Source organism: Stigmatopora argus, chromosome 15, assembly GCF_051989625.1.
Source record: "Stigmatopora argus isolate UIUO_Sarg chromosome 15, RoL_Sarg_1.0, whole genome shotgun sequence".
Classification (NCBI taxonomy): Eukaryota; Metazoa; Chordata; class Actinopteri; order Syngnathiformes; family Syngnathidae; genus Stigmatopora; species Stigmatopora argus.
Window position 1 is genome coordinate 1,168,074 of NC_135401.1, and position 27,289 is coordinate 1,195,362.

Here is a 27,289-nt window from a genome sequence, read left to right on the forward strand (position 1 = left end):
GTGCCGGAGCCTATCCCAAAATGAACCAGAAGTGACCCAAGATGACAAGTGACGCTAAATTATTCAATGTTAGATCGATTCAAATCCAGATTTGTTCATTTTCCCAACCGCTAAGGTTCGCGGGGGTGCCGGAGCCTATCCCAAAATGACAAGAAATTATCGCTAAATAATTCAATGTTAGAGCGATTAAAATCCCGATTCGTTCATTTTACGAAATGCTTAAGGTCGCGGGGGTGCCAGAGCCTATCCAAAAATGAACCGGAAGTGACCTAAAAATGACAAGAAAGTGACGCAAAATGAAGTCGATGCCTCTTATTGACAATAATAGATATATAGTTGGTCATCTCTCAGTGCCATTGACGGTTCTAGACGTCCAATGGGTTTTCCCAGCGAGCGATCACGGATTCAATTTTGCGACCGATCTCTCCCGGCCGGTGTCGAAGGCGTCTTTGCGCCGATGTTTCCGCCGGCTCATTTTGGAAAGGTCCTTGTCGAACACCTCGCCGGAGCGCAGCGCCGACACCAGGTCGTCGAATTCGCCGCCTCCCTCGTCCGTCGAAACTTTCTCGGCTTTCCGCCCCCGTTCTTTCTTCACCTGGAAGCAAAGAAAGACAAATTCGCTGATCACTTATCCTTGTAAAGTCACGTTTTTGCAGTCCATTTCCGACAGGAAAAGCGCCTCCGACCTTGGCTTCCAGAAGCAGCCGCTTTTCTTCGTCCTCCTTGCGCCGCACGGCGTCCACGTTGGCCCGCTTGGCCTCGGAGAAAGCCGAGAGGAAGGCGTCGAAGGTCCCGAAGAACCGGTCGGGTTCCAGCTTGGACGGGTCTTCCCCGAAGCGTCTCAGCGCTCGGACCAGCTTGGGAAGAAGGTCAGAAACGGTCGGCGTGCGGAATGGCCAGTACGGGTTGAAAGATGGCCGCCGTCTTACCAGATCTTTGGCCTCGCCGTAGGATTCCTCCACTTCGGAGAAGCTGAAGGACGCCACGGTGACGAACTGCCTGACCACGGGAACAAATTTGTCCGACGACTGCGGAGAATTCTGACCTTGCTGGTACTGCAGTTCCTGGAAGTACAAGTACGTAGATTTGTTTACTGTCATGGGAGGAGTTAGTTATTATTATTATTATTTTTCTTTAATTGGAGGAAATCTTGTGGGGAAAATCTCCAGAAAATTGAAATGTCCAAAAAAAAACAATTGAATTTAAACTTCTTGTTGGAGCACTTGTTTTTTTTCTATATTGTATTTTATTATTTATTTTATATTCTATATTTAAAAAAAGTTAAATGTAATATGAGCAAAGTTCCCGAAAATTGAAATGTCAAAAAATGCGCATCTACTATAAACTATCTATTGAAGCATAATTTTTTTTCTTTCTATATTGTAATTTAAAAAAATAGTAATTAAGAAAATCTTATGGGAAAAGTTCCCAAAAATTGAAATGTCAAAATATATACGCATCTACTTTAAACTGTACTTATTAAAGCAGTTATTTTTTTCTATATTGTATTTTAAAAGAAAAAAAATTAAAGGCAATATGGAGCAAAGTTCCCGAAAATTTAAATGTCAAAAAATATGCATCTAAAATAAACTACCTATTGAAGCAGTATTTTTTTCTTTCTATATTGTAATTAAAAATAATAAGAATTAAGAAAATTCTATGGGTAAAGTTCCCAAAAATTGAAATGTCAAAATATACGCATCTACTTTAAACTGTACTTATTAAAGCAGTTATTTTTTTCTATATTGTATTTTAAATGAAAAAAAATTAAAGGCAATATGGAGCAAAGTTCCCGAAAATTTAAATGTCAAAAAATACGCATCTACTATAAACTATCTATTGAAGCAGTATTTTTTTTTCTTTCTATATTGTAATCTAAAAAATAATAATTAAGAAAATATTATGGTAAACTTCCCCAAAATTTAAATGTTAAAAAAATAATTATCTACTATAAAGTACTTATTGGCGCAGTAAACTTTATTTTTTCTTTCAATATTTTAATTTATAAAATAAAAATTAAGGAAATCTTATTGGGCAAAGTTCCCCAAAATTGAAAAATAAGAATATTATAAATGATTATGACAAGTGAAAGATAAAAATAAAGTCAAATTTGTGATTTACAGCTCGAAAAAAAAATGATTTGGACAATAATTTTTTTAGGTCAACGCTATCTCTAAACGCTCTATTGACTAATTTTACCCCTGATTATTGTTCATTAAATAATAAATAGTAAATAATAATTCCCCCCAAAATCTTACAGCTTCCACACTTTTGATGCCAGATCGCAGATTGTTGATCTCTTTCTCCAATTCCGTCATACTACAAAAAAGCAAGAACAGGAAGTGAGCTTCTACTTAACTTTCAAAATAATGCGCAAAATGCCAAACTTATTTAGAACAGGGAAAAAAATAACAAGCCAAAAACGAAGCTGCGCTTACTTGACTTTTGCGGCACCCGGCACATTTTGCAACTCTTGGCCGAGCTCCGGCACCCTCGGGAACTTCTTCTCCAGAACGCCGACCACGTAGTTGAGCAGAGTGACGTTTCTGCAAAATGCCAAAAATCACCTGCTTTTATCTTTGTTTTGGAGCTAATGGTCTTCTAGCAAAAGCTAAAGCTAACTTTAGCCAGTCAGATTAGCTTCATCTAGACCACATGTGTTAAAGTGGCGGCCCGGGGGCCAAATCTGGCTCGCCGCATCATTTTGTGCGGCCCGAGAAAGTCAATGATGAGTGCCAATTTTCAGTTTTAGGATCGAATTAAAATGAAGAGTATAGATGTATATTCAATTTCCTGATTTTCCCCCTTTAAATCAATAATTGTCATTTTTTAATCCATTTTTTCTGTGTTTTTAGTTCAAAAATCATTTTGTAAAATCTAAAAATATATATAAAAAAATCTCAAATAAACATTGTTTTAGATCTATAAAAAACGGAATATTCAGGGCCTTTAATCCAGTTCTTTTAATCCATTTATAAAAAAAATATCTAAATATTATATCTAAAATGGTCTGGCCCACGTGAAATCAAGTTGACGTTAACGCAGCCCGCCAACGAACCCGAGTCTGACACCCTTGATCCAGACAAAAATCTTTAAACATTTTAATCATTTATAGCCATGATGAACGATTAAGGCGTTGAATTGAATTAAAATGTAAAGCCTACTTGTCGATGCTTGACTTGGTGTCGGCGATCTTGTTGAGACTGGAGACTTTAAACCCGTAAGCGTTTCCCCGCTGTCCTTTATTCATGTAATTCCCAAAGGCCAGGACCACCTCTAAAAGTTGACGTAGCGTGCGGCTCTTCGTGACTTCCTGGGACGCCAAACGCAAAGCTGCAAACGTAAAAAAAATCCACTTTTTAAGCACGAGTCGGCAAGTTAGACGAGTCATCCGATTAGTGTTTGGCTAACGCTAGCTAATGGTACTTCTGTGGACGTTAAATTGTATTTTTATTTTTTTCGGACAACCCAGACCAATACAGTCGTACCTCTACTTACGAAATTAAGACTTTTTTGAAAATTTCGTAAGTAGAGGTGTACTTTATATGAAAATTCTCTCATTCGTTCCACGGTCTTCGCACAACGACCAACTAAAGCCTTTAAAATGGGTCAAAATGTCCCAATTTTGTATGACAGATGTGAGGAAACACAAAAAATGAGAGAAGATTATAAGGAAATGTTTTGTAAATGTCTTAAAATAAATAAAGCATATGAAAATGTGCCCTGCGCCGCTGAAATATCTTAATAAGGGCAATTCTAATTAAAATAACAGATAAGGAAATGCATTTACTTTTTGGGGGATTTCGTAACTGATCTTTTTCGTATTTCGAGTCACTCATTTGCTGAAAAAAAAACTTTTGTAACCTGAAACTTTCGTACCTAGAGGCATTCATAAGTAGAGGTATGACTGTACTGAGATTTTTACAGCGGGAAAAATAATGGAACCAAATAACAAATGCTAATTTTTTTGTATTAAAGAAGGTTGTAGTTGGCGGGCCACAGTCATGCCGACTAGACCTAGATGTGGGCGGGACTTATTTATTTTTGGCCCAAAAATGACGGAAATATTTGGTGTACTTTTGCTTACCGTTGATTTTGGGTTTGACGTCATCCACTCTCTCTGTAAATTTTTTCTTAAAGTACAAAGATGAAAGTCTCTGCTGGTAGTGGTTAATCCTGGAAGGGAATAAAAATAATTAAAAATAAATAAATGAATAATGATTCATGACAGTTTTCTATATAAATAAAACCTAGAACTGTCATCTCAACTGCTGAAAAATTCTCAAATGTCGACCTATAGATGGCGATAAACATCTCCCATTGACGGCAATAGGCGTCCAATCCAAGTCTCTCTGTGTTTATAACAATATTTTTTTAATATTTTTTTTTAAAGCCACGTTTCCATTTCAACGGAATTGGACATCTAGCACCCTCAATGACAGCAAATGGGCATTTCCTGTGGATTTTGGGGCGTTTCCGGGTCACTTCCTGATGTTCTTTTTTTGCCCCGTACAGGTCACCCATCGATTGGACGGATGGGATTGGCGATTGGTCGCATACCTGCTCATATCGAAGAGAAAGCGATCGGCCTTGGCCATGCGATCCAATTCGTGGCGGTGTTCCTCCAAAAGTTCCACGTCACTTTTCTCCGGGACAAACTTCAGAAGCTTCATCACGCACAAAAAAGAGGTACGATCAAAATATGTAATGAACGTTCACCCGTCACAAAAATATGAAACCATAGTGTCATTCATTTTGAATGATTTAGTCAACATTTATGACAACTTTTCCCATACTAACTTCATTTTTTACATGATATTTGATGTATCATGTAGCACTAAATGACTAAACTGAAGCGTATATATTTTTGCCCAAATATAAATATCTACTAATTATTTTTTTAGCCTATTAATGTTGCTATTTTCGATTGTTTTGCATGTATTACTCGCCAAGGCTGGCACTTTAGGCTAATTGGCTAACTAACAAGTGGAAATACGGGATATCTTGAGGGTACTACTATTGCTACTAATTTGTAGCAAGTCGAGCAAGTGGTTAGCGCGTCCGCCTGGCAGTTTTGGGGTCGTGTGTTCGATCCCAGGTCGGTCCTCACTGCGTGGAATTTGCATGTTCTCCCCGGGCTTGCGTGGGTTTTCCTCAGGTACGCTGGTTTCCTCCCACGTCCCAAAAACATGCATGCTAGGCTAACTGCATGCTAAATTGCCCCTGGCGTTGAGCGTGATTGGTTGTTTGTCTCCTTGAGCCCTCCAATCGGCTGGCCACCGATTCATTGTGTCCCTGCTTGGTTCCCTTAGTCCGCTGGGATAGGCTCCAGCACCCCCCGCGACCCTTGCGCGGTTAAGCAGTTCGGAAAAGGAAGGCGTCGCAAGTCACATTTAGCGCCCCTGCTGGGAAAAACGTGCACTGCACTGACGATTGACGTAAAATGTTCAGAGAAAATTCGGCATGTTTTTTAGGTCGCTTTATGAACGTTAGCGGTAAGTGTATTGATAATTAATTAAAGTATAATAATGAATACCTGCTCCAGCATGTCTTTGGGTAAATCTTCCTGTTCGTCCATGGATAGAATGGACGAGCGGATTTCATTATTGGACATTTTCAGCCTGAAACGATATTGTTAATATTGAGATATTGTTAGAAAATAACAAAGGTAATCATAACTAACAATAACTAATCCCGACCCCCAAAACCAATCAATATTGTTTTTTTTTTTACTTACCGGGAAAGCAAGATGTTGCAGTTCTGCGCTCGGCGACCGTCGATCACTGACAGTTCCTTGGCTCTCCTCAGGGCAGCGCTGTCGTCTTCATTTTCTTTCTGTTCAACCATTTTAAAACGTCACATCTTTTTTTGCCGTAGCGTAAAGTGTCGCCTATTTTTTTCCCCAAATTACTTGCGGTCTTTGGTAGGCGGAGAAGGTTTGCTGGAATTCTTCAAGGTCCAGAACTTTGAAGGCCTGCAGATCGTCGATTTCTGTCCAGATGGTGCCTGGGATTTTGTTCTGGAAAAAACACCACGATCGTTTTAGCTTTTACGGATTAACCGATTTTTTTTCCCGATCAATAAGTTTATTTATTATGAGTCGACGTCCAATACGTTCGAAGTGGGAGGGTTGGCAGCGAATGAGCGTCCGTCGATTACAAAAAAAATCATGAACGGACTTTCGGTCTGGCGTTGTTAAATGGCTGACAATATGGCGTTGTGGGGAAAAAAATTGACGGGAAAAAAAACACCCAAAAATGCGTATTATTATTATATATATATATATATATTTTTTTTTTTTATTTAAATAATGAAAAATACTTTAAAAGGATGGGAATTGTTTTTTTAAAAAAAAATCATAATGATAAATACTTTAAAAGCTTGAAAGGTAGGGGAAAGGCTCCCACCAAAATGGCTTTGGGCGGCCATGTTGGTAGGGGCATCTTTCACATGAAGTCAATGTAATAAGAGTAAAATGAAGTCATAACTAGCTCCTCCTTCTTTTATAAATGTCAAAGCATTTGCTATTTACTCATTGCCTGCCATTGACGTCCAATTTGTCAATTTCCATGACTCAAAAATCTCATTGCCCCAACTAAAATGAGCTCAAGGCGGCCATGTTGGGTGGGGCAACTTTCCCATCAAAGTTAAATTGAGACTAACTTTTTTTCTCAACCAACTTCTAAAAGATTATTTTCATTGTCGTCATAATGCCCGCCATTACTCGTCGACTGCCATTGACCACTCTAGACGTCCAATTCATTTGATGTGGGAGGGTTGGCAGCGGACTAATGAATGTTCTCCCACTTGAAATCGATGGGACGGCTACTAATGCTAAATTCTTGGTGCGTCTTGGCCAGAGGAAGAATAAATGTCACTGTGACTAGTCATTAAAATTGACTAAATATATATATTTTTTAAAAATTAATATAAAGTTGTACCTCAGGTATTTTGCTCCAGTTGAAGGATTTCATGGGATTTTGCGGCTGGGGAATATTTTTCTGCTTGGCTTTTTGGAGGGGAGCTCCTGGGGGAGGCGGGGGAGGAGGGGGAGGCGGTGGGGGAGCAAATGGAGCGTTGCCAAAAGTTGGCGCTCCCCCTGGTGGACAAGGTGGTGAAGGAACAAAAGGAGCCAAACTTCCTGGCGTCACGAGAGGTCCACCCGGGGCGTTGGAAGTCTAATTAATTAAAAAAAAACGTAAAACAGCAGTTAATTAGTAGAATTAGGGGCGGGACAATATGTCAAAATATGAAATATCGTGATAATTTCATCCATATGCTCCCGCCAATAGTCGATAGTCTGTTTTTAACATTTTTTTGAAAGGAACTAGCAGGTTGTTAGCAATGGATAGCGTCTATGCTAAGTCAGAAAAAGCATTATTTAAAAATTGGACGTGAATGGTCGTCAATGGGCCGAACTCACCGAGCTGAGTTGCTCCAGTCGAGCGGACATTTCGACCAATCTCTGTTCAGCCAGTTTGCGGTCGTTGCTTTCTCGTTCCAGTTTGTCTTTCAGCTTGTTCACCATTTGCATCATGTCTTCTTTCTCCTTATTCTTGGCCTCGCATTCCCGTTCCTTCTTTTCGAAACGTTGTTTTAGTTCGTGATGATCTGGAAGGGGGGCGGAGCCAAGAAAAAAAATGGGGTGTCACTCTGGGAATTTATTCGGGTGGTTGCCGCGCTCACCTTTTCTCATGGAATCCGCCTGCTCTTTCCATTGTTTCACTTCGTTTTCTTTGACGAGCCTTTGGAGAAAAACGGTAAGTGTCAAAAATAAGGAGTGCGGGCCGGACGTGGCCCACCTGGGTCGTCAAGTCCGGTCCGGTATGGGAAAAGTTGTCATAAATGTTCACCAAATTCCAAATTTATCATACTGAATTGTAACATCAATATTGTGATAGGATTAGCAATTCTTATAAAGCCTGATTTGTGTGTATGTTAAGATTCTCTCGCTACGTTTGTCCAAAACGTGCAACGTAAAGAGTTGAAATTTTGTATGGTGGCCAGAAACGGCTGTCTGATCCTAATAGACATTTTTCAAAAAATATATTTTTAAATAGCGCAACAATTCTTTTGGTTCTTCGCCTAGCCCCCCTGCTCGTTTTCTCTAAAAATCAGTTCCTCCAATCCTTTCGAGCGAGACTTACTTTCGAACGATATTTTTAACGTTGAAGTCTTCCAAGGGAGCCACGTCCGGGTCTTCCCCTTTGTCCGTCTGCAAAACCAGCTGCTGGACTATGCGATCCAACAACACCCAATATTGAATCGTGGTGCCGTTTTGTTTATCTGCAGAAACGGCGAAATAAGTGAGGAACCACGACAGAGGCCGCCACATTTGCCGGACGGGGAGATCCTCACACGGCATCATCAGGCAATGCTGGAGCGCCGATAGCAGGTGAGGGTACGCTTGGGTGTGGCTTAAACGTTTGCGGATCAACTCAAACATCTGGCTGGCGCTTTTGGTTTCGACGTGGACCTGAAAGAGAACACGGGTTCCTTTAGAAAAACCTCCAAATGAAAGTGTTTATGAAAAATGTTCAGATCTGCGCGGATGTTTATCGCCAAAATGGTATCCAACGTTCTAGTTTCTGACAAATGCACAATTCGGCCAGCAGGTGGCATCCATAAGTTGTAGTAGCACCACCAGTTGTCCTCGAGATCTCCCTATGTCCGATCAATAGTTTGGGGGCCACCCCAGAGTGGACTTGGATAGGCTCCAGCACCCTCATGAGTGATGTTATGCTAACTTACGTCACAAGTATCAGATATCTTGACATGTGTGCAAAAATTTTGTTTTTACGCTGGACAGTTTTAGGTTGCAGCACTACTTGGTGCATCTCACATTGGATTTTAATTGAAAACTAAAGTTACTATAATTAAATACTCATCATAAATAAAAATATACTGACAAAAGGTTACTTACAAGATCGAATCTTTTGGCCAAAAGAAGCTCGTCTTCGTTCCTCAGAATTTCAAAAAATTCCAAATGTCTGAAAAAAAGACACCAAAAAATGTTAGAAAATATCTCCACCAAAAATATCGTTAAGTTTGTCCACACCTGTCCAACGTTTCGTTTTCATGCGAGCGAAGTTTATCGATGATTTGCTGAATTCCCAACATCAGAAATTCATAGCGCAAGTGGACGCGGAATTCCAGACTGTTCTAGAGGGCCAACAAAAAAAATCATAAAATAGCAACGTATATGTGGAATATGGATTTTTCCAAAAATAATTCCCGACTTACCTCGCCCGGTCCTTGGCTCAAAATGGCGTTAATGAAAGACATAATGGCAGTCTTTAGATTCACTTCATCTCTGTAGCGACCAGTCGATCTATCCAGGTCTGTCACTAAATTCTGCCCATGAAACAAAAATAATAATATGCAAAAATACACCAAAAATTAAAATAAAAAAACCCAGCAAGACCTCAATAATGATCAATTTCGTTTTTGTCTGCCCTCAAAAACAACAGCCAAATGAACATTGATCTTCACATAAAAAAATCATACACGTCTGCATTTGCTGCCGTCCTTCCACGTCAAATAGATTGGACATCTAGCCACAAACTCATATTCAAGAGTAGAAAAATGTTGGGCTCATACCTAATAATCGTACCTGGAAACGCGTTCTCTCGGACGCAAAAGTCTGGTAGTTAATCATGGCCTCCAGGGCTTTTTTGTGGCCCCCCGGGACCAGGCAAACGGCACCCAAAATTTCCAGGACGGCAACCTAAAAAAATAAAACATATTATACATAAAAATGGCCTCGGATTGTTGTTAAGGAAGACGTACAAAAATGTGATAAAGTACCCCACTAAAATGGTCTGGGGGCGGCCATCTTGGTAGGGGCAGCGTGGATGAACAGTACCTTGGTTTTAATATTTTCCGAGGCAAGACTCTGCGCGATAACGTTGATGCTCTCGCCGTGTTCCAGGACGTGAGCTCGGCCCTGCGAGTTGTTCATCAGAGCCTTGACGCAGCCAATCAGGGACGTGTGCACCGGAGACTCGCTGGTCTCGTAGTCCATGGATTGGAGGAAGTTCAGGATGCACGGCAGGCCGTCCAATTCGATGAACCTGGTGACAAACCTGCGGACAGGTGCGTTTGAACACAAACAGAAAAAGAAAGACACAAAGTGCGGTAATACTGATGACACTCGGCGTGGATTTGGCGGGCTCTGACTATTTTCACGCTAAAAGTTGTAATTTCATTTCTATCCTCATGTCGTACAGCCCTCCAAAAATGCGTTTTGTGCCAACGGAATTTTTTAGTGTGATTTTGATTGACATTATTTTTAAATATACACTATAAATTTCCATTAATACTATTTTTCCACATGATTACTTGATTTTCAACTATTAAATCAGAACAAACCTTCATTTAAATGTGAACTTAACTGACAAATTCTAACTAATAGTGCCATTAACATTTTACAAATATCCCACATTGATCTTTTTGTAGATAATTACAGAAAAACCTGTATTTGTGATTAAAAAACCAAAAAAACAAAAAGTACCTCATAGGTTGTGTCCTCAGAGCCGTCTTAAGTCCTTCCACAACCCTTTGGCGTCCCTGATCTTCCGTCTCCTCCAAAATGAGCAAACTTTTTCTCTAAGAAAGAAAATGGAAAAAAATTAAACGACATGGACACCGAGCATCGTCCAATCCAATTCATTGGATTGCTTGAAATAATTTAAATGTCAGCTAACCCTGACAAAATGGCACTCAATAAAATATACTAAATAAAAAAATTGATAAAAATATAGTTAAGAATGAAAAAAGGCTATAATACAGAAATATATATAATAATAATATTAAAATGATCCAAAAATTATATTGCGAACAAGTCTCTGACCCAAAATGAAGGACATGCATATAAATTGAATTGGTAGCTTTATTAACATCATTCGCGGACAACAAAATAAATGCCTTCAACGAATGAGTAAAAAATCAACAACTCAATAATGTCAATATTGACACTATTCTCTATTCAATGACTGTAATTCTGAAATAAAGAAGAAGAAACAATCTGTAACAAAACAAACTGATTTAGGAAAGAAAAAGAAAATCAACTTACTGTCGTCATTGAACGGAGCTGATCAATATAATACTCGGGCCAGCTGGTTGCACCTTTGTTTTCTTCTGTTTCCTGCAACACCAATAAAAATACTTTAACATTTTTATCATTTAAGACTTAACTAGTTCTAACCAATTATAGTCTGAGAATCGGGACCGATCAAGCGCTAAAATAGCACTAGCATCACGTGCAAGTACTAAAAAATACATTGTAGTTTATTCCCTAGCTATAAGTGAGTGTTTGCGTTGGGCTTGCAGTTCTGGGGTCGAGGGTTCGATCCCAGGTGTGTCCTCACTGCGTGGAGGTTGCATGTTCTGCATGTGGCTTTTCTCCGGGTACTCCACTTCCCTCCCACACCACCAAAACATGCATGCTAGGCTAATTGAATGCTAAATTGTCCCTGGCCATGAGTGTGATTGCTTGTTTGTCTCCTCGCGCCCTGCCATTGGTTGACCACTGATTCAGGGCGTGCCTGTAGTTAACTGGGATATGCTCCAGCACCCCCCGCGACCCTTGTGAGTATAAGCAGTTCCAAAAATGAATGATTTGTGCACAGTAGGAGTGGCAAAGCTGACTTTTAGGGGGGCAGTTAGCCAGAAACCCCCTCCCGGCCCCCCCAGTAGCTCCGCCCATGCTAACAAACTAGCATACATACCATCTTTTTACTCCAGTAAAGCTTCCATTTCTTCTCAGCCGGCAACGCAAACATGGCGGCCCGGTGCTCGTCCGCCAGGTCCAGCTCATCCTTTAAACACGGGCGAAAGTCAAGCACCCCCGGGCCGAAAACGCCCGGCCGACGGTCGGTGTACTCACCACCAGCTCGGTGAACATGGAGTCCAGTTCTTGCGGGGGCGGCGCGGGTACGGTGGGCTCCAGCGCGGCGTTGGCGACATGGTCTCGGACGTGGGTGATTTCCGGGGGGTTCTTGAAACAACAAGGAAATAAGCTGGCCAAGAAGTGGGCGTGGCCAGGGTGCTGGGGTCCCTGGGACGTCATGGTCACTGCCCACATTTCAAAAGGAAAATCCTCATTCGTCCTTTCTTCAATTGCACTTCAATTGTAGTTATTTGCGTTTACGGAATGCAGTAATACCTCATTTTTTTGCCCTTAATAGCTTCCAAATTATGCCGCTTGTGATGTCTATTGAATATTATTAGGACTTTTTAAACACACTCTGTGCTATTATTTGCCTCTTTTCGCCATTTAAATGATTGTTCCTACACTGTAGAATTATATGTACAGTAATCCCTCGAATATGGCGGTTCATGTAGACCAGACTTGGCCGCGATAATCAGGTTGTCGATCTGCCTAGTAGCCAGGTATTATCAGTGCGTTTACGTCAAAGTGGCGGCCCGGGGGACAAATCTGGCCCGCCGCATCGTTTTGTGTGGCCCGGGAAAGTAAATCATGTGCCGACTTTCTGTTTTAGGATCAAATTCAAATGAAGAGTATAGATGTATATTACATTTCCTGATTTTCCCCCTTTTAAATCAATCATTGTCATTTTTTAATCCATTTTTTCTGTGTTTTTTGTTCAAAAACCATTTTGTAAAATATAAAATATAAAAAAGCTAAAATAAACATTGTTTTAGATCTATAAAAATGGAATATTCAGGGCTTTTAATCCAATTTTTTTTTTAATCCATTTTTTGTGTTTTTAGTTCAAAAATCATTTTGTAAAATCTAAAAATATATAAAAAAATAGCTAAAATAAACATTGTTTTAGATCTATATAAAACGGAATATTCAGGGCTTTAAATCCAGTTCTTTTAATCAATTTATATTAAAAAAAATCGAAAATATTATATCTAAAATGGTCCGTCTCTCATGAAATCAAGTTGACGTTAAAGCGGCCCGCCAACCAACCCGAGTCTGACACCCTTGGTGTACCCTATCGACTGATTTATTTGATTTTATCGTGATAACAATTTTAGTATTGGTCCATATATAAAGCGCAGTGGATTATAAGGCGCCCTGTGTATTTTGGAGAAAATGTAAGACTTTTAAGTGCGCCTTATAGTCGTGAAAATACGGTAGTCATTTATTTAACAGGGCAAACTAAAAAAAGGAGCAAAAGTGAGTGCTTTGGTTTCAACTTCTAAAGAGGAAACTTTCTGCAATACTAGTGTCCTGCGAGTGCAATCAGTGGATTGGCGTCAGGTGCTTCTCGTAGCCCAACCCCCGCTGCTTCAAAGTTTGTCAGCTAGCTCGGTCGGTCGGGGCTGGATGGCTTGGAATGAAAAAGCTGCCCCCACCGTCCACCCACGTTGGCCCAACCCCCGTTGATGCAACTTTGCCACTTATGTCTGTGCTCGATGACTTGAGTATAGATGTATATTAAATTTCCTGATTTTCCCCCTTTTAAATCAATCATTGTCATTTTTTAATCCATGTTTCTGTGTTTTTAGTTCAAAAACCATTTTGTAAAATATAAAATATAAAAAAGCTAAAATAAACATTGTTTTAGATCTATAAAAATGGAATATTCAGGGCTTTTAATCCAATAATTTTTTAATCCATTTTTTGTGTTTTTAGTTCAAAAATCATTTTGTAAAATCTAAAAATATATAAAAAAATTGTTTTAGATCTATATAAAACGGAATATTCAGGGCTTTAAATCCAGTTCTTTTAATCCATTTATATTTTAAAAAAATCAAAATATTATATCTAAAATGGTCTGGCCCACATAAAATCAAGTTGATGTTAAAGCGGCCCGCCAACCAACCCGAGTCTGACACCCTTGGTCTACCCTATCGACTGATTTATTTTATTTTATCGTGATAACAATTTCAGTATTGGTCCATATATAAAGTGCACTGGATTATAAAGCGCCCTGTGTATTTTGGAGAAAATTGAAGACTTTTAAGTGTGCCTTATTGTCGTGAAAATACGGTAGTCATTTATTTAACAGGGCTGGGCAAACTAAAAAAGGGGCAAAAGTGAGTGCTTTGGTTTCAACTTCTAAAGAGGAAACTTTCTGCAATACTACTGTCCTGCGAGTGCAATCAGTGGATTGGCGTCAGGTGCTTCTCGTTCGTAGCCCAACCCCCGCTGCTTCAACTTTGTCAGCTAGCTCGCTCGGTCAGGGCTGGATGGCTTGGAACCAAAAAGCTGCCCCCACCCTCCACCCACGTTGGCCCAACCCCCGTCGATGCAACTTTGCCACTTATGTCTGCTGTGCTGGATGACTTGAGTATAGATGTATATTAAATTACCTGATTTTCCCCCTTTTTAAATCAATCATTGTCATTTTTTAATCATTTTTTTCTGTGTTTTAGTTCAAAAATCATTTTTTTAAATTTACAAATATTTTTTTTTTAAAAAGCTAAAATAAACATTGTTTTAGATCTATAAAAAAATGAATATTCAGGGCTTTTAATCCAGTTCTTTTAATCCATTTATTAAAAAAAATCTAAATATTAGATGTAAAATGGTCTGGCCCACGTGAAATCAATTTGACGTTAAAGCGGCCCGCGAACCAGCCCGACCGAGTCTGAAAGCCTTGGTCTACGTAATCAAATGTTAGATTTGTTTACATTTAAATCTTTGCCTGCCCTTTCACGGAAATCCATTTTCTTTAAGGAATTTCATTTAGGTTTTTTTTGTTTTTGCATTTTTTTTGCTATTCTCTTTGCATTTGATTTTTTTTTCCCTATTTCTATTTTTGTATTTATACAAATTTTTATTTGTGCATTTAATGATGTACTTACTTTACATTTATTTTCTGATCTCATTACTTGTTTTGCATTTATTTTTGAATCTCTGTACTTATTTTGGTATTTATGACTTTATTCCTACTTTTATTTAATGGTCTACTTATTTAGCATTTTTAAATCTCATGACTTATTTTGCTTTTATCTTTTAATCTCATTGCTTATTTTTGTATTTTTACTCATTTTTATTTAATGTACTTATTTTGCATTTACTTTTGAATCTCATCACTGACTTTTCTATTTATAGTCATTTTTCCTTGTACTTTTATTTAATAATTAGCCACTTTTGCACTCATTTCTTTACCTTATGACTTTATTTTTGTATTCATAGGCATTTCCCCTGACCCTTTTTAATATTATTAATTTTTTAATTGGGTAAAAATCTCCGAAACGTAAAAGCCGAACGCACACATCCCGTCATTCCCGCTTTGAATTCCTCACCTCTGCGGAACGCAACTCCTTTTCAAGTGACGCGGCGCTCCGGCATTCTCCGCGTCGGTCGGTCGTCACGTGGAAATCAGTGGCGCGTCCTCCGTCACATCTCCCCGAACGCCGCTAATCTCCCCAATGGATAAATTCCGTTTATTGGAAAATCAGCGACTCAAATCCACTCAGTCCGACACCAAAACCCTCAAATCCTTCATTTTGAACATATCCATTTTCCCCGAAAAAAAACCCTCAGTTTTTCTACCACAACTCGATCGCAAAACGAACCCTGCCGGATGCAACTTTCATAAAAATGTCCACCCAAAATATCTTCCGAACGTTGTCCCACACCCCCCAAAAAATCCACCAATTTTTTGACTGCGTCTTCGAGCGAAACTTGGAGCGACAATGTTTGCGTTGCAGCGAGCGGAAGCAACAGATGTGTGACGGCGCGCGTTGTTACGCTTTGCGAAAGAATCACACACGACCGCATTCCTGGCCGAGGCTGCCACGCACACGCCCTGACCTCACCCACCGCGTTTTGCATGCTTCCATTCTGATAGAGAGACTTCTTTAGCGCTGACGTCACGCTTCTTATCAGGCGTATCGCTGACAAATATTTACTTTATTTCCTTAGCATTTTGTCTTCTCGCTAAATTTACTTATTTGTTTGTGTATGTGTGTGTAAAGGTCATCATTATTGATGTGGCGGCGTTAGCGCTGTTAGCGATCGATGGGCTAGCGGATGTCCATCGATACTGCTCGGCGTGCCAGAACTGTGTGTTCCGTACACGTTTTGTTATTATTGATAGCATTTTTTTTGGCTCTGATACCGATACTGCAGTTGGTATTTAAAAAAAAAACATGGTGGTTGAGTGGTTAGCACTTTGGCCTCGCAGTTATAGGGTACAGGGTTCGATCCCAGGTCTGGACATTCCTGTGTGATGTTTGAATATTTGTGTGGGTTTTCTTTGGGTACTCCGGTTTCTTCCCACATCCCTAAAAATAGGCATGCCAGGCTAATGAGATGCTAAATATTCCCTAGCTGTGAGTGAGTGTGTGCATCGGCCTCACAGTTCTGAGATCGAGGGTTCAATTCCAGGTCCGGACCTTCCTATGTGGAGTTTGCCTGTTCTCCCTGGGCCTGTGTGGGTTTTCTCCGGGCACTCCGGTTTCCTCCCACATCCCCAAAACATGCTTGCTAGGCTAATTGTACGCTAAATTGTCCCTAGCTATGATTTGTTCTCCTTTGTTTCATTGTGCTCCGCCCATAGTTGACTGGGATAGGCTCCAGCACCCCCCGCGACCCTTGCGAGGATAAAGTGGTCAGCAAAAACTCATTTTGACTGCCGGCAGAAGCATGAAGAAAGCTTTCATGGCCTCTGGGTGGCCATGTTGGTAGGGGCAAAGACCCCATCAAAGTCAACAAATTCACATTGAAAGGAAGTCAACATTTTGACTGATTTTGTTTTATTTGTCAACTTGACAGGCTTGTGTCAGCCGTCTGGTTCATCGTCCCGCTGACAAAGCTGCCGGATCTCCCCCACAGGGCAGTCCTCGCGTCCAACTGCATTGATGAGGTTCTCTCCGGGTATTTTTCCATTGCGTTTCTGGGTAAAATAGGTCATTGACTGAGGCCGGAATTGATCCACCGCTCTTTAGAATGCAAGTTGGGCTTCAACTCCTGAGTTCAGAAAATGGAACGATTCTATCTTAAAATTTAAGGACAATACCATTTCTTTTTGTTTATTTTCTTCATATTTCAACACGGTCACATTTTAAGATGATTCAAATAAACATTTTCCTATTTTTTGTAATTATTTTCTTTTTAAAAACAAAAAAAACTGGACATTTTTGAAAAAATAAAAACAAATGAGAAAGGAGGAATTTATTTTGCTGCTTAATTGTTTAGGGTGGATTTTAATTTTATTTAAAAGTTTGATTATTTGACCTTTTTTTTCACTCTAAGTGCCGTTGTTATTATATCAAGATGGCTGAAGGTACACGCATGCGCAGTCCAGCGTGACGCTGCTGATGAATTATGTACATCTACACTTGGTGTCTATGTGTTGTTATCTATGTTTAACACCGGACGTAGTTTTTTGAAAGTGGTTCGAGTGTTTCCTGTTTGGACGCTATCCTCTAATAACCGCAGGTGTTGGAAATTGTTCGGCATGAACGGTTAGTGTTTCTAAACACATTAAAACCTCATATTTTTCTTTACTTTTTTATAACAGACGCTGTGCTATATTGTTTATAGTTTACCGAACTCGAATGGTCGCGTTGCTAGGTGGCTAAATCAGTGTGTCCCATGAATATATACGCTGCGGTGCTGGTAGCACTAGCATTTAGTCGTTATTGTTGTGTTTAGGTATATGTATACATGTACGCATGTTTATCGGTAATGCTATGAGTTTGTTTAGCGTAATCATTAATTGACTATTGCTAAAGCAACGAAGCTAACTCAGGAATAGTGTTGCGTTCAAATGGTGTCGAAAATTGCATCATTAGCTCCCTCAACTAGTATTTCCCGTTACAGAACTGGTAGTTTTAGGACTCCTATATAAATAATAGGCATTTTTTGACCCAACATGTCCTGTTTTCTGTACCAGCAAAACCAGTACTAACACACGAGAAATCCAGCAGAACTATGCTGTATTTATGTATTGGTACTTCCATGTAGTACTGGTTTTGTTGTTTGTTATTAAAGTACACGCTCTTATCTGGATTCTTGATTTGACTCTTAATGGACGTGACATAGTTCTATTAACTGCACAAAATCGATGAACATTTTGGACTCAAAATCAGTAAACATCCATCTCCTCATCCCTTGCAGGTGTTGCCATGACGGCGACATGCCCGGGCCTATACTGTGGCAGAATAATGTTCAATGGATCAGTCGAAAGAGATTGTGGTGTAAGTAAAACATATTACAACCTAAGACATGACCATTTATGATTTGTTGATGTGTTTAGGTTGGTTTGAACCTCAAATTAATTTTTTTTGCACAAGAAATAAAAGAAAAATAAGGTGATCTGTGTTTTTTTTTCTGTTTTCACCGCAGGTTTGTCCTCGTGGAGAACGGGCTAATATCCAAAAAGTGTGCGAGCGCTGCACCGAGTCGCCTGAACTTTATGATTGGCTCTATCTGGGCTTCATGGCCATGTTACCTCTCGTGCTTCACTGGTTCTTCATTGAGTGGTATTCCGGGAAGAAAAGGTGAGAATTCTTCTTGTTTTAAATGAGTTTTTCATGAGTAGATGTCCAATCCGTTTGAACTGGGAGGGTGGCGTCGTACTACTTTGACTATCGGGATCGATAGGGCAATAAAAAGAGGTCATGGGTTTAAAGGACTCCTAAGAAATAACGTGAGAATGTTGTCCAAAATTTGGTGGTCTAGTTTCTAATTGCTGGTCGCACTGCCCAAGATGACAAATACGTAATACCCGCGTTGTCCACCCGATGGCGGCAATACCCCGTTCCAAACCCCGTCCAATTTGTACTACATTTTAGACTTTTACCTGCGTAATGTGTGTGTATACTAATAATTCTGGATTTTTTGGGGGGTGCATCAGTTCCAGTGCTTTGCTGCAGCACGTGACGGCCTTGCTGGAGTGCGGCGTCTCGGCCGTGGTCACGCTCTTACTCACCGAGCCAGTAGGCAAGATGGCCGTCCACTCCTGTCGAGTCCAGATGCTGTCAGATTGGTACACCATGCTTTATAATCCTAGTCCGGACTACATCAACACTTTGCACTGCACCCAGGAAGCAGTCTACCCACTGTAAGTCCTCTAAAAGCACTGCATTCTGTTTTCATACTCAAAACATATCACAGGTTATTTATTTTTTTTGTAACTAAGGGCATTCATAAGTAGAGGTCTGACTGTATACTTGTTTTCCTCCTCAGGTATACCATTGTCTTAATCTATTATGCCTTCTGCTTGGTGCTGATGATGCTACTGCGCCCCCTGCTGGTTAAAAAGATAGCATGCGGTCTGGGCAAGTCGGATCGATTTAAGAGCATCTATGCCGCGTTGTATTTCTTCCCCATCCTCACCGTGCTTCAGGCTGTTGGGGGCGGATTACTCTGTGAGTATGGACCCGTTAAAATATTAAAGCTAATTATAAGTATGTGTCATAAGGAGACTCAAAATGCGTTTGAATTTGACTTGAAGTACATGTATGTACACCTAATTGGAGTACAGGTTATAGTTGAGTACAATTATTCCCAAAGAGGAAAACTTGCGTCGTTATTGGCTTATGGGTGGGAGGCGGGGAATCTGTCGTAATTGCGGGATGACAATTGATTTTTGGTTTAAACTTTGAGGAGTGTGTTAGAAGTCATTAAAAAGTGCTTTGATGGAGAATGAAGTGCACATTTTACATGTTACTGGGCTCATCTTTGTTCAAGTTATCGAATGTAAATGTTTGTTTGTTTGTTTGTTTCAGATTATGCATTTCCCTTTATAATACTCGTCCTGTCCCTGGTCACACTTGCCGTGTACATGTCTGCTTCCGAGATCCAGGTAAAAGGCTTCATTTTGCTTTTTGGACTTGTTTTCAAATCATTTTTCACCGACGTTGAGGGTAATAAATCACTGGAAAAATATGTTAATTCATGAATTATAATAATAATACATGAGAAAGTAGAAGGTATTCATATATTAATTGTTATTTAATTTGAAATGTTTTTAAGTCATATATTTTCAAGCTTAATATAATTCATTTTTATGACTATTTCAATTTCTTTAATTTTTAAAATCTTATTTTCAATTTTTCATTTTTCAAATTTTCATCGTATTCAATTTAATTTTCTGTATATATGTACGTACATAGTATATCATTTACTGTTATTGTTGTGCCTTTGTATTCCGCAATATTTTTTTTGCATTTATTTTTCATGCAGGCGAATTAATTTCCAAGTCATTAACATTTAATTTTATTTTTTTATTATAGCCACACCCCTAATATAATTTTCCTCCATGACTGACTTGCTAAAAACAGTAACATTTGGTTCCCCGGTGCATTCTTCTCAGAATAACGATTCTCATGTTGTCCACTACTGTCCAAACAGACCTTCAAGAACCTGGTGGCCAAGAAGAAGCGTCTGGTGGTCCTGTTCAGCCATTGGCTGCTCCACGCCTACGGCCTGGTCTCCATCTCGCGGCTGGACAAGCTGGAGCAGGACCTCCCGCTGTTGGCCCTGGTCCCCGGGCCGGCCCTGTTCTATATCGCCACAGCTAAGTTCACCGAGCCGAGTCGCATCCTATCCGAGGGCAGCAATGGACATTGATTGATATGTAGGCTTTAGTCACATATACCGTATTGGCCCGAATATAAGACGTTGGTTTTTTTGCATTGAAATAAGACTGAAAAAGTGGGGCTCGTCTTAAATTCGGGGTCTAGACATTGTACCCATTAATAGGATAGATATCTTTATAGCCAATGCGGAACACTTTGATGGTTAATACGGTTATTGCAAGAGTAGATTGGTTCATTTATATTTTAAAAAGCAGACGCCATTTATTTACAAATGTGATTGTGCTTTAGTTTACATAACCTCCTGACTACCAGGATTTTTTTCCCCAATTACATTTATTTTTAAATTCCCCAATCTAATACTCCAAAAGAAATTTGCTATCATTGGAAAGCTCTGAATGTCCTCTGTAGAGGACAAAAGGATGTGATTGGATGCATTGGGTGGAAGATATTTAGGTTTACAAATGTCCTCTACAGAGGACAAATCTGAACTACTGGTAGTCAGTATGATATTTAAATTTTCAGCAGATATTAATATGTGATAGACAGCTCTTGCATGATTTGCATGAGGCAAAATAACGCTTTTAATAATAATAATTTGTTTCAGATGTAGTTTCATTATTTTCCGTATAAAAATTGCATTTGGGGTTCAGTCTTTTTTCAAAATTGAGCATTGAAAAAGTGGGGGTCGTCTTATGTTCGGGCCAAAACTGTACATTGAGCCTCTCACCCGCGAGTTTTGTCAAAAAAAAGTATTGTGTATTACCCGTAAGGCCGAGTTACACTAAAGTAGTTGTTACACTAGTTGTTTATTTGGAACATAGACAATCGGTCACTGGAATATTTATGTTTGTATATAATGTAAATATTGCCCTTCCTATTTAACTCACTCTGTAGCCGCTATGTAGACTCCAATCTGGTTGAACTGGGAAGAATGGCGTTGAGGGATGTTTTATCCATTTGACTGGACGCCCTCCAAGTCAATTCTGATTGGATGTCTAATGGCGTCAATGGCTGAGAGTGAGTTAAAATTTTGCTTTTTTTATTGCATTTTATAAATGTTTGAAAAATTGTCAAGTAGTGCCGCAACCTAAAACTATCCAGTGTAATCACAAACAGCAATTTAAAATATATACTATTATTTCCAATTAGTGGTTTTGTCTTAAAAACTGCTGTATGTTAAGTTAGCATAGTATTAATAAATTATTTCCAGATTATAATGAATTCTTGTCTGTATGGTTAATGTGTTGCTATTTTCATGGTTCTTATCAACAAGCCAGAGAAACTTGCTTTCATTTTCCACGTGATTTTATTGTCCGGGAAATGCAATCAGCAGTTGTAAACTTGAATTTTACAATTTTACAAAGCAAGGTTCAATTTACAGGCATGGATATTTTGATAAAGAGCTGCCTAATACGACAAATATTCCGTAGTTAATACAACAGTTTTTACCAAACTGCTAAATAGGAATATTGATAGATTGATTGATAATATTGATCTTTATTTTTGGCACGCGTCGCTGGTAAACGCCGCCATTAAAAAGACTCACAAAATCCGAACATTCTCTTTTACGGATAATTTTTTGACGTTTGGCAGCTCTGTCGATATGAACGACGTTCTTTGGGATGGCAAAATCACGGACAATCAACCCTGCAAAAAAAAGGCATCAAGCCATCCAACAGCGATAGACGTCCAATCGAATCTCACAATTGGACGTCTATCACAGTCTTCGATACATTCTCCCAAAAATACTAAAACTGAATCTTCAGCATATACTGCAGGTGTCCGGAAGCTTCCAGAAAAGTGCCGCTTCTTGTGCTCTTCAGTCCTGGATGTAAATGATGATGATGCAAAGCGTCCCCACCAGTCCCAGAGCCTGGATCCCCAGGAACCACAGCAAAATCCAGAAGACCACGATCACTACAGGTTCGACAATCTTGTCCCCAAAGTACATTTGGCTGAAACCCATTCCTCGTAGACACTTGTTGACCATCCCGAACAGCGTCCCCATGCGCACGCAGTCGTCGAGCGGCGGCGGCCTGGTGTCGGGATGGTCCTCCGGTAGCCACCGCCCTGTGGGATGATTGCTCCAAGGTTGCGTCCTGCTCCCTTCAACCTGAACAAAATGGTGGCAAAGAAGACATTATTTATAAAGGTGCATCTTTTCGCAGGTAAGAATTTTACTCTTGAGGTAAGTTTCTTTAAGTCACGAGTGTAATTATTCCATTAGGGTCACTTGGTGATTTTGGGGCATTTTCAGGTCACTTCCTGTTGATCATGGGCCATTTGCGGGTCACTTCCTGTTAATTTTGAGGCATTTGCGGGTCAATTCTTGTTCATTTTGGCTCACTGTTCAATTCCTATTAAGTTTAGGTCATTTGCTGAGTTTGGGCGTAGTTATGGGTTACTTCCTGTTGATTTGGGTATTTGCAAGTCACTTCCTGTTTATCTAGGAGAATTTACAAGCCACTTCCTGTTGATCTAGGAGTATTTACAAGTCACTTCCCGTTCATTTTGAGGCAATTCCAGTTCACAAAAAATAAACGTCCACAAATCTAATGACAATACATTAATCTGACCATTGCTTAAAATCACCGATTATGACTTCAGCGTCGTAAATCCCCCCAATTGTTTATGCACTAAAACTACTTTAAAGAGTAGTGCATTTCAACACAGGTTAGTTGTATAATTTCGTTAAGAGTAAATGTATAGACAAAAAAAACTAATTCATATCGATAATAAATAGTCTATTCCCAAGGCTAACTGACAAAAGTCTTTATGATATGGCGTAGGAAAAGTCAACTTTTGCGATTTCTGGTTTGGGGAAACAAAACTAAATGGCTGTAAGGTTAGCTTAGCCTCGTAAACGGATAAGCTAACACCATACCCAGTTGGGTTGCTGTTCTGCTTCCGTTCGTCTCGCTCCATTGACAGGCTGAGGAAGAGAACGCCACCTTCGCTGGCTCTCCGATAAGTCAGGTGCTTGCGGCGTTACAGCAGACATAATTCCTGACAAAACGACAATTTTCAAAAAACATTTCTCGGCTAAAGCGCGATTACAACTTTGTTCCGACCGGATAGCTCCCGCCGCAGATAGCGTTTTGTCGTTTTTTTGCTAACGGTTAGTTTAAAAACAACAACTCTTTCGTCTTAACGTAATCGAACGCATCACTTCTGGTGCTGTTTGTTCTTCTTCGTCGTGGTAACTCGAAATTGCGCATTACCGCCACCTATTGGACACGCCAGGATTTCGCAAAGAAGGTTAAAAATGCGATGAAATAGGACAGCAAGCGAAATAAATAATAATAATAATGAATTAAAATAAGAGCAAAACATTGTGGACGCAAATTTTCATTAGACAATGGACAAAAGTCTTAATGGTGAAATTAGATCCTATTTTTTTTCTGTCCCTTGGTGGCCTGTAGAATATTCTCTAGCGTGAATGCTTGCCCCTCCTGGTGTCATGTGTATTTTCCTGGACACCATAAAGGATTTGGTGGTGTTGTTTATTATTCTGACTTGACACCGTTGTGTGGGATTACATGCCACTTGTAAAGAGTGTAATCCCAGCTAATCTGGGATTCCGTTTCATTCTGAACCGTAAACCTGCAAACTCAGTTGACCGGGGGAAAAAAGCAATATGGAGATAAAACGGGCTGGCGCTAGGGCGCCATTTCTCAAGTGAAGGATGTATCTGGTGTTTTTTCTTCACATCTTATTAGATCGTTTCTCGGTAGTCCATCCTTGCCCGTCTTTTTGCACCTGCTCTAACGGGACTACAGGAACGGCAGAACTCAGGTTGAGACAGAGAGACTTCCATTTTTTGATGCAATTCCTTGTGTTTGAAATTTAAGAAATTGCTTATTGTATTGCAAGAATGGCTACACTTATTGAACAAGTTCAAATGAATTGCATGTTTATTTACCCTTGTCAATGCTAGCCAATTAGTTCATTTTGGGGTCACTTACTGTTGGCTTTTTGTAGGGGATTCTGGGTCACTATGTGTATATTCTGCAGACATCCTCATAGTTTTCGGTCATTTCTAGTCACTTCCTGATGATTTTGTAGCATTCCCAGGCCACTTTTTGTTTATTTTGGGGCACTTTCTGATGAATCTGGGTCACTTCCTCATTATTTTGGAGCGATTTTTGGTCGTTTTTATTTTTGTTAAAAAGGATGACCACCAATGGAGATCGAAAATGAAAAAAATTATGTGGGAGTAAAAAGTGCACTTTGTCTAATGGCCCAAAATATGCTAGGCTAGGCTAGGCTAACTGGTTGAACACACTCTAAATTGTCCTTAGCTAGAATTGGTTGTTTGTCTCGTTGTGCCCTCCCATTGGCTGTGTGAATTTGACCAAAACGTAGGACGAGCACCAAAAAAAATGTATATACGTACTTAAACATTTAGAAAAACGGACAAATTGGTTTTATAAATATTTACGTGGAATCGACAAAACCAAATAGCATTCGTAATGGAAATGTATCATCAGATAGCCAATTTATTGTTTGATCGCTAACGACGCTAACAAAGATTGCGTTTCCGCATCAGGTGGGTGCAATGCGGCGACCCCCGAATATCCGCCGTCCCCGCCAACGTCCCCGCCGACACGGTGAGACTCCGCCTGGAGAAGACGGGCGTGACCCGGGTTCCCCGGGCGGCCTTCTTCAACCTGAGCGAGTTGCTCTTCCTGTGGCTGGCGTACAACGCCATCGCCTGGATCCACCCCAGCAGCTTCGTCAACCTGCGAGCCCTGCGGGAGCTGCGCCTGGACGGGAACGGCCTAACCGCCTTCCCGTGGGAGGGGCTCCGGGATACGCCACGCCTCCGGACGCTGGGTCTCCACAACAACCGGCTGGCCAGCCTCCCGGCGCACGCCGCGCTCTTCCTCCTCAACGTCACCTACTTGGACCTTTCCAGTAACAGGTGAAATCAAATTCCAGTTCCGACTGGTTCCGTTCGGTAGATATTCTTTTTAATTTTCTTTTTCTCCTCTCTAAGGTTGACCGCGTTATCGGCGGAACTGTTGGACCTTTGGTTTCCCATTCCGGGTCGAGAGGAGAGATCGGTGCCAAGGAGAATTCTGGGTAAGATTTTGCTGTTTGCTTATGTTGTTTATCTGTTTATCACTTTGGCGTTAGGGTCATATGGTTGGATAAAATATACTAAATACATATTTTTTTTGATTTTTTTTTTTTTAATTTAATTCATTTCAATGTTAATAAGAATAATAATTGAATTTTTAAAAATAAATAATACATTATTTAAAGGCGAGGCGTTTTCAGAAAATACACCAAACTAACAGGGGAATTTTCGTTAGTTTGAATTGAAAATATGTTCATTTTATGAACCACTTATCCTCACAAGGGTCGCGTAGGGTGCTGGAGTCTATCCCAGCTAACTTGGCGGGGGACACCCTGAATGGGTGGCCAGCCAATCGCAAGACACGTGGAGACAAAGGACAACCAATAGTTTGGGTTAGGCAATTTAGAGCGTTCAAACATATAGCTTAGCCTAGCATCCATGTTTTTTTTGGCATGTGGGAGGAAACCGGAGTACCCGTAGAAAACCCACGCAAACCCAACACAATGAGAACCCACCTCGGCCCCAGAACTGCGAGCCTGACATGCTAACCACTCACTCGCCGCTATTTTTCAATGAATCCTATTTTTTTAACTTTAAAAAAAAATTACATTCTACGATACTCCCTACAAGAGCTAAATGACGCTAACATGGAAGCGCCCCGGATGACCAGGTCTCCACGACAACCCCTGGTCGTGCGACTGCCGGCTCTCCCTGATGGTCTCCCTGTCCACGTCCCCGGCCAGTCCCGTGGTCCTGACGGACCGAACGCTGACGTGCAAAGGCTCCCCCACGGGTGCGCCCACCCGAGCCCCGTTCCCCCGCTGCGCCAGACCCTCGGTCCGGCCCTCCGCCACCAGGGTGGTCTCTCTCCGGGGCAGCAACGTCATCCTGCGCTGCCACGCCACGGGCTACCCCACGCCGACGTTGACCTGGGTCAAAACCTCCAAGCACGCAGGTGAGGACGCAAAGACGCCTTACAGTATCATCTCGCCATGCTTCCGCCTTTTGACCTTTGACCTCTGACCTCAGATTGTTGCGGTCGGGACGTCCCCGGCGGGGGCCAAGAACTGCCCAGGAACTTGGAAAGCTGTAAGATGTATTCCGTCTTCCGTATCATTGGGTTCTTTTTAATTCGAAGGCTTGTGCCATTGACGGCGCCAGACGTCCAATTCAGTTGGACGCCCGGCGCCGACGATGACCGCGCCCCGCTAAAAAGTCACTCGCTCTCCCAGCCCTGCAGGGGTCTCCCCGAGTCGGCGTCCGCTGGTCCCTCATCAGCCTGGACGACTTGGCGTCGAAGGACGCCGGCGAATATCGATGCCGAGCTCGTAACATGGCGGGAATATCCGAAGCTCCCGTTAAGCTAACGGTCGTCGGAGTCACGCGGTTCTCTGGACGACCCCTCCAAAAAAACCAGAGGATTCCACTCCAAAAATCCAAGCGGACCAGAACGACTTTGTCCCTGGCCCCGCCTCCAAACCAAAATATGTTTTCTATTTACAAACGCAGCCAAACTAACTTGAAAGTGAAAAAAATCATTTCCCAAAATACCCCCATGAAATCCGGGATTTTAACCCGGTCTAAAACGGACACAAAAGTATGACGTCAGATTGACTGCCTATTTAAATAAGATTCACCGTACTATAAAAAATGACTTTTTATTTATTATCCATCCATATACATTTCCAGTAAAAAATAATCAGTCCTACTTTTCCAATTAATTTTTCATTT

General features: G+C 40.6%; 3 protein-coding genes across 5 annotated transcripts; 2 read left to right on the forward strand and 1 right to left on the reverse strand.

Moving 5' to 3' along the window:
- Positions 1-297: 297 nt before the first annotated feature.
- Positions 298-12,429, reverse strand: LOC144090060 (disheveled-associated activator of morphogenesis 1-like). 2 transcript variants are annotated; one of them, XM_077621366.1, is made up of 25 exons: positions 11,888-12,413; positions 11,730-11,819; positions 11,075-11,146; positions 10,514-10,608; positions 9,866-10,085; positions 9,614-9,727; positions 9,244-9,354; positions 9,059-9,162; positions 8,924-8,990; positions 8,359-8,476; positions 8,148-8,286; positions 7,687-7,745; positions 7,424-7,611; positions 6,942-7,178; positions 5,912-6,019; positions 5,738-5,835; positions 5,537-5,621; positions 4,561-4,667; positions 4,088-4,176; positions 3,165-3,333; positions 2,439-2,546; positions 2,259-2,319; positions 930-1,064; positions 687-857; positions 298-595 (listed from the first exon to the last, which is right to left on the reverse strand). In XM_077621366.1, the coding sequence occupies exons 1-25, from the start codon at positions 12,083-12,085 to the stop codon at positions 398-400; spliced, it is 3,141 nt and encodes a 1,046-aa protein (XP_077477492.1). In that variant the 5' UTR covers positions 12,086-12,413; the 3' UTR covers positions 298-397. The 2 variants fall into 2 exon arrangements, with proteins under 2 accessions (XP_077477492.1, XP_077477491.1); XM_077621365.1 differs by having other exon boundaries at positions 298-857; positions 11,888-12,429.
- jkamp (jnk1/mapk8 associated membrane protein) lies at positions 8,272-21,696 on the forward strand. Of its 2 annotated transcripts, XM_077621369.1 has the most exons (9): positions 8,272-8,395; positions 9,932-10,095; positions 16,703-17,394; positions 18,050-18,129; positions 18,278-18,432; positions 18,789-18,995; positions 19,121-19,302; positions 19,663-19,739; positions 20,288-21,696. In XM_077621369.1, the coding sequence occupies exons 3-9, from the start codon at positions 17,292-17,294 to the stop codon at positions 20,504-20,506; spliced, it is 1,023 nt and encodes a 340-aa protein (XP_077477495.1). In that variant the 5' UTR covers positions 8,272-8,395; positions 9,932-10,095; positions 16,703-17,291; the 3' UTR covers positions 20,507-21,696. The 2 variants fall into 2 exon arrangements, with proteins under 2 accessions (XP_077477495.1, XP_077477496.1); XM_077621370.1 differs by lacking the exon at positions 8,272-8,395 and having other exon boundaries at positions 9,918-10,095.
- Positions 21,697-22,313: 617 nt separating this feature from the next.
- Positions 22,314-27,161, forward strand: lrit3b (leucine-rich repeat, immunoglobulin-like and transmembrane domains 3b). The gene is made up of 7 exons (XM_077621396.1): positions 22,314-22,398; positions 22,475-22,643; positions 25,025-25,399; positions 25,475-25,560; positions 26,229-26,513; positions 26,588-26,647; positions 26,791-27,161. The coding sequence occupies exons 1-7, from the start codon at positions 22,314-22,316 to the stop codon at positions 27,159-27,161; spliced, it is 1,431 nt and encodes a 476-aa protein (XP_077477522.1).
- The last annotated feature ends 128 nt before the right edge of the window (positions 27,162-27,289 follow it).

Excerpts from the sequence above, each read along its gene's own strand:
- jkamp (XM_077621369.1), top strand. The coding sequence starts at position 17,292 with ATGTTTAACACCGGACGTAGTTTTTTGAAAGTGGTTCGAGTGTTTCCT. Across the intron at positions 18,130-18,277 it reads CAGTCGAAAGAGATTGTGGT|GTTTGTCCTCGTGGAGAACG; the intron begins GTAAGTAAAACA and ends TTTTCACCGCAG. Across the intron at positions 18,996-19,120 it reads CAGGAAGCAGTCTACCCACT|GTATACCATTGTCTTAATCT; the intron begins GTAAGTCCTCTA and ends TTTCCTCCTCAG.
- LOC144090060 (XM_077621365.1), bottom strand. The coding sequence starts at position 12,085 with ATGTGGGCAGTGACCATGACGTCCCAGGGACCCCAGCACCCTGGCCAC. Across the intron at positions 4,668-5,536 it reads CCAAAGACATGCTGGAGCAG|CTTCTGAAGTTTGTCCCGGA; the intron begins GTATTCATTATT and ends TGCGTGATGAAG. Across the intron at positions 1,065-2,258 it reads GCATCAAAAGTGTGGAAGCT|GAACTGCAGTACCAGCAAGG; the intron begins GTAAGATTTTGG and ends TTGTACTTCCAG.
- lrit3b (XM_077621396.1), top strand. The coding sequence starts at position 22,314 with ATGATGATGCAAAGCGTCCCCACCAGTCCCAGAGCCTGGATCCCCAGG. Across the intron at positions 25,400-25,474 it reads TTGGACCTTTCCAGTAACAG|GTTGACCGCGTTATCGGCGG; the intron begins GTGAAATCAAAT and ends CTCCTCTCTAAG. Across the intron at positions 25,561-26,228 it reads GGTGCCAAGGAGAATTCTGG|GTCTCCACGACAACCCCTGG; the intron begins GTAAGATTTTGC and ends CCGGATGACCAG.